Source organism: Takifugu rubripes, chromosome 10 (genome assembly GCF_901000725.2).
Source record: "Takifugu rubripes chromosome 10, fTakRub1.2, whole genome shotgun sequence".
Lineage (NCBI taxonomy): Eukaryota > Metazoa > Chordata > Actinopteri > Tetraodontiformes > Tetraodontidae > Takifugu > Takifugu rubripes.
Window position 1 is genome coordinate 3284759 of NC_042294.1, and position 11048 is coordinate 3295806.

At 45.8% G+C, this 11048-nt stretch overlaps 1 protein-coding gene across 1 annotated transcript; it reads left to right on the forward strand.

Annotated features, from left to right (window-relative positions):
* The first annotated feature begins 589 nt into the window (after window positions 1-589).
* On the forward strand, window positions 590-6663 carry gdap1 (ganglioside induced differentiation associated protein 1). The gene is made up of 6 exons (XM_003977350.3): window positions 590-786; window positions 1242-1434; window positions 1777-1950; window positions 5568-5662; window positions 5882-5996; window positions 6076-6663. Exons 1-6 carry the CDS (start codon window positions 631-633, stop codon window positions 6426-6428), a joined length of 1086 nt encoding a protein of 361 aa, XP_003977399.1. The 5' UTR covers window positions 590-630; the 3' UTR covers window positions 6429-6663.
* The last annotated feature ends 4385 nt before the right edge of the window (window positions 6664-11048 follow it).

Genomic DNA, 11048 nt, shown 5'->3' on the forward strand with positions numbered 1-11048 from the left:
GACCGCCCACTCCCACATCCTCTTTCTCTCTTTCTCTCACCTCCTGTCTACTTAAAATAAGGTTGCGTTCACATCTTTAAAGCCTTTAAAATCACTCTGTTCTGTGATCAGGAATCACGATTTTACTTTATTTTAAGTATTTTGTATCCTTAACCACAGTACGCGCACATCAAATTCATCATTGGGTGTATATTTCAGTCCTATTAATGTTAGAACCAATTAATTTTACATTACACAGCACTTTTTTCGTTCAGCAACATTCCTTATTCCATTTTAAATTATAAACGGTCTTTATTATGCTAAATCATGGTAATTTGGCAAACGGCGCACAATCAGTTGTCTATGAAGTAAATGGATGAGAGCGACCTCTGTTGTTGATCTATATTTATTGTATGCTTGACTGACAATTTGGTTATAAACACAGGATGTGCCAGTCTTTCGTGTTTAATTGTTTTTAGTTGAAATGTGAAACAATAAATTCTTCTATATTTTGAGCTTCAAGTCTCACTTAATAAGCTTACAGCAGAGTTTGTGCTGGAAAAAAAAAATGATGTTAGTTTGCTCCGAACCAGGAGATGGCGCACGTCCATAAATTAGGTTCTCCAACCCGAAAAACGAATAAATGATAAAATGGCGTCTGAAAGCATCTCTGACTGTCAAGATGAGAAAGCTGCTCTTGTAGAGGCAGGTTCTGAAAAAGATGAAGGGCCAGAGCAACAAGGTTCGAAACAAAGTGACGCCAAACTGACGCTTTATCACTGGACGCAGTCCTTTAATTCTCAGAAGGTGAGCGAAGTTGACGTTTCAGCACCGCGGTGTCGTGGACAGCTCCTTGTTTCTATGTGCCGCATTTTCGTGTTGCAGAAATAAAGAAACAATTTATGATCTTATTTTCCTTTACATTCAAGTCATGTTATATTGAAATCTGTAAAAGGTCAAAGAATCAACTCAATACCGCTCACATAGTTTCCATTCCAAGTCACACAAATCTTTTAATTTTCAACTGGGTTTCTTGTTCCTTTTGGAAAATTATTTTTTTTCGTTTGACTTGTGCAACATTTACCTCTTATTAAAGGTAGTGTCAAAATAAGGGCTGTAGAAACACAATATATCAGCAGTAACATAAAAGTTGTCATAAAATATTAACTCTTTGTTCCATTACTTTAGACTTTTAATCTGGCCCTATTTTTAAGGAGATAATAAACAAGCTGAACTGCTGAGATGGTTCTGCTGTTTTGCAGGTTCGTCTGGCTGTAGCAGAGAAAGGTTTTCACTGTGAGGAGTACGATGTGAGCCTACCGCTCAGTGAGCACAATGAGCCCTGGTTTATGCATCTGAATCCCACTGGAGAGGTGCCGGTCCTGGTCCATAAGGACAACATCATTTGTGACCCAACACAGATCATGGACTACCTAGAGCAGAACTTCAATGATGGTAAGACCAAACAACGGCCCAAACCTCTACTAAATGTTTGGTTTTGACATTTATTTACTCACTTGTGTGTGGTTTTGTTGCATGTTCAACCATTCTTTTATAACTTTGGTTAAATCTTTTGATTTTCCTTTGGGTTACAATGATCCGTGATAGCTTTGTTCCAGTCAAGCCTAAAAAAGGAGAAAATCTGGTAAGCACCAAACTATCTAACCTAAAAGGACTTGAGATTTCATTGAATTTATTATTGTTTTTTCTTCTTTATCTTTGAGTGGGTTGATTTACATTATATAAATAAAGGATAAGATGGCTTACCTCTTATTTTCATAACTTGTTTTCCTCCAGAGGGAAGTCCCAAGCTGATTCCAGAAGAGGGCAGCACTTATTACCACAGAGTGCAGCACTACAGGGAGCTGCTGGACTCGCTGCAGATGGATGCCTACACCCATGGCTGCATTCTGCACCCGGAGATCACAGTGGACTCCCACGTACCGGCATATGCTGCTACATGTATACGAAGTACGACGTTCTTTTACAGAGAAACATAACAGTCAACACAATGCTTGAAGTAAAAGACCACTAGTTGCCAGGGCAACGGCCCTATTTTTATACACATGAATTAAAGAGGAGATGATACCACACTCCCCTCCCTGGGCTGCCACCTTATCGTGGTGGAGGGGTTTGCGTGTCCCAATGATCCTAGGAGCTCCGTTGTCTGGGGCTATATGCCCCTGGTAGGGCCACCCATGGCAAACAGGTCCTAGGTGAGGGACCAGACAAAGCGTAGCCCAGGACCCCCTAATGATGCTGAACAACATTGGTGCCAAGTTTCCCTTGCCCGGATGCGGGTCACCGGGGCCCCCTCCTGGAGCCAGGCCTGGGGGTGGGGCACGTTGGCGAGCGCCTGGTGGCCGGACCTCTGCCCATGGAGTCCGGCCGGGCGCAGCCCGAAGAGGCAACATGGGACCCCCTTCCCGTGGGCTCACCACCTGCAGGAGGGGCCAAGGGGGTCGGGTGCATTGTGTTTTGGGTAGCAGCCGGAGGCAGGGACCTTGGCGGTCTGATTCCCGGCTGCACAAACTGGCTCTAGGGACATGGAATGTCACCTCTCTGGTGGGAAAGGAGCCTGAGTTGGTGCGCGAGGTTGAGAAGTTCCGACTAGATATAGTTGGCCTCACCTCGACGCACGGCAAGGGCTCTGGAACCAGTCTTCTTGAGAGGGGTTGGACTCTCTACCACTCTGGAGTTGCCGATGGTGAGAGGCGACGAGCAGGGGTGGCAATTCTGGTTGCTCCCCAGCTCAGTGCCTGTGTATTGGAGTTTACCCCGGTGGATGAGAGGGTAGCCTCCCTTCGCCTTCGGGTGGGGGGACGGATCCTGACTGTTGTTTGTGCCTATGGTCCAAACAGCAGTTCAGCGTATCCACCCTTTTTGGAGTCCTTAGAGGGAGTGCTGGAGAGTGCCCCTTCTGGGGGCTCCCTCGTCCTCCTGGGTGACTTCAATGCTCACGTTGGCAATGACAGTGTGACCTGGAGAGGTGTGATTGGGAAGAACGGCCCCCTGATCTGAACCCGAGTGGTGTTTTGTTATTGGACTTCTGTGCTCGTCTCAGATTGTCCATAACGAACACCTTGTTCAGACATAAAGGCGTCCACATGTGCACTTGGCACCAGGACGCCTTAGGCCGCAGATCGATGATCGACTTTGTGGTTGTGTCATCGGATTTGCGGCCGCATGTTCTGGACACTCGGGTGAAGAGAGGGGCGGAGCTGTCAACTGATCACCACCTGGTGGTGAGTTGGCTCCGATGGTGGGGAAGGATGCCGGACAGACCTGGCAGGCCCAAACGTGTTGTGAGGGTCTGCTGGGAACGCCTGGCAGAGTCCCCTGTCAGAAGGAGCTTCAACTCACGCCTCCGGGAGAGCTTTGACCATGTCCCGGGGGAGGCGGGGGACATTGAGTCCGAGTGGACCGTGTTCCGTGCCTCCATTGTTGAGGCAGCTGACCGGTGCTGTGGCCGCAAGGTGGTTGGTGCCTGTCATGGCGGCAATGCCCGAACCCGCTGGTGGACACCAGCGGTGAGGGATGCCGTCAAGCTGAAGAAGGAGTCGTATCGGGCCTTACTGGCCTGTGGGACTCCTGAGGCAGCAGATGGGTACCGGCGTGCCAAGCGGAGTGCAGCTACGGCGGTTGCCGAGGCAAAGACTCGGGCATGGGAAGAGTTCGGTGAGGCCATGGAGAACGACTTTCGGACGGCCTCGAAAAGGTTCTGGACCACCATCCGGCGTCTGAGGAGGGGGAAGCAGTGCACTGTCAACACTGTGTATAGTGGTGATGGTGTGCTGCTGACCTCAACTCGGGATGTTGTGGATCGGTGGAAGGAATACTTCGAGGACCTCCTCAATCCCACCAACACGCCTTCCAGTGAGGAAGTAGGGCCTGGGGACCTGGAGATGGGCTCTCGTATCTCCGGGGCTGAAGTTGCCGAGGTAGTTAAAAAACTCCTCGGTGGCAAGGCCCCGGGGGTGGATGAGATCCGCCCAGAGTCCCTTAAGGCTCTGGATGTTGTAGGGCTGTCGTGGTTGACTCGACTCTGCAACATCGCGTGGACATCGGGGGCAGTGCCGCTGGATTGGCAGACCGGGGTGGTAGTCCCTCTTTTTAAGAAGGGGGACCGGAGGGTGTGTTCCAACTATAGGGGGATCACACTCCTCAGCCTCCCTGGTAAGGTCTATTCAGGGGTACTGGAGAGGAGGGTCCGCCGGATAGTCGAACCTCGGATTCAGGAGGAGCAATGTGGTTTTCGCCCTGGGCGTGGAACAGTGGACCAGCTCTACACCCTCCGCAGGGTCTTCGAGGGTGCATGGGAGTTTGCCCAACCAGTCCACATGTGTTTTGTGGACTTGGAGAAGGCATTCGACCGTGTCCCTCGGGGGGTCCTGTGGGGGGTCCTCCGAGAGTATGGGGTGTCGGGCCCGCTGATACGGGCTGTCCGCTCCCTGTACGATCGGTGCCAGAGTTTGGCCCGAATTGCTGGCAGTAAGTCGAACTCGTTTCCGGTGAGGGTTGGCCTCCGCCAGGGCTGCCCTTTGTCACCGATTCTGTTCATAATTTTTATGGACAGAATTTCTAGGTGCAGTCATGGTGTTGAGGGGATCCGGTTTGGTGACCTCAGGATCGCGTCTCTGCTTTTTGCGGATGATGTGGTCCTGTTGGCTTCATCGGCCCGTGACCTCCAACTGGATCGGTTCGCCGCCGCATGTGAAGCAGCTGGGATGAGAATCAGCACCTCCAAATCCGAGGCCATGGTTCTCGACCGGAAAAAGGTGGAGTGCCTTCTCCGGGTAAAGGAGGAGATCCTGCCCCAAGTGGAGGAGTTTAAGTACCTCGGGGTCTTGTTCACGAGTGAGGGAAGAATGGAGCGGGAGATCGACAGGCGGATCGGTGCGGCGTCCACAGTAATGCGGACTCTGCACCGGTCCGTTGTGGTGAAGAGAGAGCTGAGCCGAAAGGCGAAGCTCTCGATTTACCGGTCGATCTTCGTTCCTACCCTCACCTATGGTCATGAGCTTTGGGTAATGACCGAAAGAACAAGATCACGGGTACAAGCGGCTGAAATGAGCTTCCTCCGTAGGGTGGCTGGGCTCTCCCTTAGAGATAGGGTGAGAAGCTCTGCCATCCGGGAGGAGCTCGGAGTAGAGTCGCTGCTCCTCCGCGTTGAGAGGAGCCAGATGGGGTGGCTTGGGCATCTAGTCAGGATGCCCCCTGGACGCCTCCCTGGTGAGGTGTTCAGGGCATGTCCCTCCGGTAGGAGACCCCCGGGGAGACCCAGGACACGTTGGAGAGACTATGTCTCTCGGCTGGCCTGGGAACGCCTGGGGATCCCTCCGGATGAGCTGGAGGAGGTAGCTGGGGAGAGGGAAGTCTGGGCTTCTCTCCTTAGGCTGCTGCCCCCGCGACCCGACCCCGGATAAGCCGTAGAGAATGGATGGATGGATGATACCACACTGTGGCGAGATAGTCATTTATCATCTTCATTTTTGGTAGCATGATTATTATGTGCTGATGATCTGAACATAACACATGAAATTTTATGTGAAATCATTATATCTCATGCATTACTTTATGTCTGACAGCACAGATTGTAAACACACAAACAGAACTAACGAATCTGGCAGAGCAGAATCCAGAACTTAAAGATGCATATTTGGCTAAACAACGGCGCCTCAAAGTAAGTAAATTCCTATCTGTATTTTTCTAATTGTATATTTTGTACAGTTATGAAAGTAAATCTTTGCTATGTGTCGGAGCTATAGCTAATGGTAATGTTTATAGCCAATTTAGGCCAATGCAGAATTTCCACCATAGGCAAGCAAAGAATTGCTTCAGACACACAGCTAACTGTGGTTAGGTTAATATGCACTAACTGATGTATGAAAACACCCTGCAGTCTAAACTCTTTGACCATGACAATATGAAGTACCTAAAGAAGCTTCTGGATGAACTGGAGAACGTGATGGACCAGGTGGAGACCGAGCTTCAGAGGAGGGTAGAAGAAACACCAGGTACATGACCACAAGAGTTCATCACTTACCTCACAGTGGGTGGCTGTAGCCACTCATGATAATTTACTTCTCTTCGTAGAAGAAGGCAGTCAGTCCTGGCTGTGTGGCGAGTTCTTCAGCATGGCTGACGTGTCTCTGGCAGTCACCTTGCACCGGCTCAAATTCCTCGGCCTCTCCCGCCGCTACTGGGGCAATGGCAACCGCGTGAACGTGGAAACATATTATGAGCGTGTGGTGGAGCGCCCAGCCTTTAGGAGAGTGCTGGGCCACGTCAACAACATCCTGATCTCTGCCGTCCTTCCGGTAGCATTCCGCGTGGCCCGGAAAAATGCGCCGGTTATTTTAAGCACCACGCTGGTCATCAGCGTTCTAGGGGGAGCTGCTTACCTTGCTTTTCTTTACATGAAGAAGAGGCTGATTCTCTTCAGCTGAGGAAGAGGGTGTGTTTGGGTAGCTTAAGGGCTGGAAAGGTTCGGATAAAGATCATTTAGCACATCATCATTTTATTGTGTAGAGTTTAAGTACATGTAAGTGTTGTTCCGTAATCCCCAAGAGCAGCGTCAAAGGCAAAAGATTATGTTTTAATATATATGATCTCTATAAATGCAGACTGTCTGTGCCCCAATGATTTAATATATATGTGACATGAGAGGTGTAATTAAATATGCAAAAAAACCCTAAATAACAATTAAATAAAACCTGAAAATATATATTTTTCCATATCTTTAGTATTCCACACACAATTTTGGCAGAAATAAACCCTGTGTGATCAAATATTCAGAGATATTATTCGTGTAGAATAATTTCTTAAACGCCATCATCAATAGTTCTAAAAATGTTGCTCTTCCAGGTTTCAATGGTAGCCTGGGATGGACGGGCTGTAAGACAAACTATTGCCAAGAGATGTCACCAAGTCCACACTGGCAAAAAGTCAGGCCTGGTCTGACATTTATACATTTACACACTCTCTGTAGCTCAAATCATGAGCAAATCTGTTCGTTGCATCCAGGCGTTTATTTGCACGTCCTGGAACACACGTTGTCATGCCAACAAGCTGTGAGAACCAAAAAAAATTTACAAAATAGGACATTCTTTGAATTAATTCATCGTTAGCTTTTAAATATGTTAATTGCCTTGCAAAATGACAAATTAATGAGTTATTATTCGACTTACGAACGTCATTTGGCCCCATAACGCTAAGAGAGTTTAATAAACTTCGAACTTTATTCTTGAACTTTATTCTCGCATCTTTAGTCTACAGTCTATATGCATTCTTTTTTTAAACTAAAAATGCATTTTATTTATGAAATTAACTGAATTCTCTCTCTCTTACACACACACACACACACACACACACACATTCTATATAGAAATTTAAAAAAATCTGGATGTAATTTAAAGTTTCTAAATTTTCATGGGAAAAATCCCTCCATCTGATTTTGACTTTTAACATCTGCTCGGCTCTAATTTCTAGCACTCCTCACGGGTGTTCGGCCTCACATAAAACAGACAGCAAAGACCGGCCTTTTTTTTCAGTGTGCAGCCGATGGTGCAACTGTAAGAGGACTGCATCACATGAGCTGTGTAACCCCTGAAAAAAAACGTTTCCTGATTTCTGCAATGTTTTATCACACGGGTGTCACTTGGATGGATCAGGATCAAAGAGCAAGTTGTAATACAGGCTATATTTGGACATAATTTGCATTCTTGACAGCTCTCTGACAACTTTAGTGCCTGGAGATTTGTGGATTGTAAATTTCAATTCAATCCTGGCTGGTATCCTGGTATTTACTGATTTGGAGATGTTTCTTTGGAGCCTTTTGTCTTAGACTTGACTAACTGATTTAATGATTTTGGATTTCTTATTGCAAGCTTGCAAAATAAAAAGTAAAAAAATGAAGGAAACACACACACACACACACACACACACACACACACACACACATTTTATATATGTATAATTTTTCCTGGAGATTAACCTATTCAAAACTATTCAAAACAGCGAGTCTCGTCTCTCATCTTCTTAACCATTTTATCCATTTCAGGGTCATGGGGAGGGTACACAGCAACTGATTTAACCATAATGATAAAAATAAGTTCACTAGCAAATTAATACATCAACATTAAAACATCACCTGTTGGGGTCCAGGGTTCCGGGTTGTGTTTGGTTTTTCCTGCAGGGGGCGTGGAGGAGTCATTATTGGCAACAGCTGGCGCTGCAGGCAGGCGCAGTTGACGGCAATTTCCTCCCAGCGTCGGAGTGTTTTGGTGTGTTCCCCTGCTCGCTTAAGGTCTCCATGCCGTCCTGCTGGATTTGTGAACGTGCAGAACCCCACTCCTGTGCGCCCCGGAAGATTGAACTATTGCTTCCCTGCAGTTCAGGAGGACTGCCAGTCTGAGCTTGTTGAATAAAACCTGTTTTTGAACTTTTTCTATCACTGCGTTCTTGCCTGCTTTCGGGTCCTGTAAAAACCCAACCCAACAATTACCCATCCAACACATGATACCTTTACAAGAAAGTTGAATCCTGACAAAGGAAGTGAAGTTCCAATTGTGTTAAGTAAAAATGTAAATCCTCATATTTCAAGTGAGGCAAAGTTGTAGTAAAACTATTGTTTTATGCTTATTCTTTTGTTTTATTTTACAAACTACAAAAAAATCGTAAGTATCGTCAGTACACAATTCTGGGGACAAGAGGGCACTGCTCTGGCGGCCAATAGAAAAAAGTTCGCCTTTTTTACCAACAGAGGACACTGTTTCCCCAATCAATCTGCTTCAGACCTAAAAAAATGTCAGACCTCACTCATGGTGGAATTAGGCTTTTGAGTGAACCGTTATCCATTAGAGCTGACGTTTGAGCCAGCAGTCAAAGCAGAGCTCTTGACTCATCTTGACTCATCAACTCATCTGTTTTTGAAACCTGGTGGTGCAAGAAAATTTAGACATGTTCTTTTCACTCACTCCATTAAAATGTTGAGTTTGTCCATCTACATGTGTCACAATCATGTAATTTCAAACAAAGTTGTCAATGTCTTGTGTCCACACTGGCAGGATTCAATTAAATATTGAATCACTGTTTTGAAATGTTAGATGTTTTGTAAGAGCTGAGACAGGTTTTGCAAACTAGAAAAAGGGCATTTAAAGGCCGATAATAATAAATACCCACACTTTTTGGCCCAATACTTGTATTTGCTGCCATTACCAAAGCTAAATTCAGGAGAAAGGTGCCAATTTTATGATTAACTACAGATATTTATTTATCTGAGTAGTTATTTATGAATTTTGGAGCAGCGACACTCCCAAACTGAATGCATTACTGAACTTTTATGAAACAAGAACTTCCCTACATAAATTATAAGAAGAAAAAACACCTAGCAGACAAAATCAGAGCACATCTTTCACTGCAGTGGTTCCTTTTTCCTTTAATTTTTAAAACCTGAAATCCAAAAATAGAACAGAATAAGAAATAAGGTATTAAAAAAGCTCACCAAAGTAAAACTTTTTAAATGTGTAGAGTGACCACTTCGGTTTTTTATAGGGCCACATGAACACAGCTGCCTTGTTCCCAGTTTGTTTTTTATGTTTTTATTAATGGATAGCCTAAAATTGAACCCTCATAAGGCCTGCCTACCCAAGTGAGGAGAATACAATGATGAATGACAAGAAACCTTATAGCAAAGTTGATGATGTGGCGTTGGAGCTGAGTCACCTCTGGGCCAAAGCCTATGCTCTAACCCAGTCCAACTGGTGGATTATTTGTACTCCCATTTAGAGCATCTGTAAACCCCTACGGAGTACAGTAGAGATGGTGACTGGCATCAAGTCAGACCACTAAAAGACAGTTTTTCAAATAAACAAAATCAACTTTGTTGAAGACAACCTTTATTTCCTTTCCACGTCTTCTCCATTGAGTCCTGGAGGGCGCATCTCCATCAGTAGGTGTGGGGGAGTTTGGTGCAGGTGACCAGTTAGAGCAAGAGGGGTGAAATCCCCAGAAAGTTCAGAGTGAAAAATAGAGGCTTGTAGTAGAATGTGAGTGAGCTAGCAAAAAAACACTGATGGCACCAAAGGTGGGTGGAACTATCAACTTCCTGTTTGAGTCCGTACTGACAGAAAATGTTTTCATCACCTGACAAAGTTGCTTAAAGCTGCTGTCATATCTGTATAATAATTGCCATCATGCAGAAGGCTTCTCAATGCCTTTGTGAATTGAAGCAGAAGGCGCACCTCCTGCTGGTCATTGAGTGACATCGCAAATAGGCCTTTCTCAATTGAAAGAAAAATTAATACTAATTTAACAATCTGGCGAGGTTGGCCAAGAAAAGCTGCAAGAAAAACAACAAAGATATTCAACAAATGTCTAGAGGTTAAGCTAGGCCTCGGCACCCTCACAATAAAAGAACAATAAATGTCTTTGAACCATAAGCCCTGCAAGTAAAAGGAACTTTAAGAAAAGCTAATGTCTTTCTCTTAGTGTAACAGTTCTTCCAGATTGAAAGCTGTTTTGCATTATTTAATACTCCTCCTTGGATCTGCAGAACCGATAGCCCTCTGTTGTGAATGCTGTTGAGGCTGTTGCTGTTCATTCCTCTAAAATGGCAGTGGACAATGACTCCGGTAGCCAGGGCGATGGTCCTGTAGTTTGTATTTTCCTCCTCATTGCACAGTGTCGCTATCAACCAATCGGGGTTACGGCAGCACCCGTTCCTCTTCGCTTCTATCTCTTGTCATTGTTACTTTAGAACTGCTGTTCAGAATTTACCATGTCCAAAACCTGCTGGAACTATCAAAGGTGTTCTGAGAAGATCTCCAGGCATTTCCAGAAAGCTGCCGTCGACACCTTTCAGGGCATTGGCAACGTGCTGTTTGCTGAGTTGGCAGAGGTCAGATCTCACGATGTTGACACTTATCTTAAAATGACCCCCCGCTGACTGGTCCTTCACGGCTTTATGAAGAAAACCTCTGCCACCATTCATCCCCACATGTGCTCCTCAAATATTTAAACTCGGCCTACATAAACACTGCCGTGGGAGATGATACCCAATGCCTTTT

What these genes read in the sequence shown, in the direction of transcription:
- gdap1 (XM_003977350.3), top strand. Translation starts at nt 631, where the DNA reads ATGGCGTCTGAAAGCATCTCTGACTGTCAAGATGAGAAAGCTGCTCTT. An exon ending in AGTCCTTTAATTCTCAGAAG is followed by an intron (nt 787 to 1,241) that starts GTGAGCGAAGTT and finishes GCTGTTTTGCAG; the next exon opens with GTTCGTCTGGCTGTAGCAGA. An exon ending in TGCTGCTACATGTATACGAA is followed by an intron (nt 1,951 to 5,567) that starts GTACGACGTTCT and finishes TATGTCTGACAG; the next exon opens with CACAGATTGTAAACACACAA.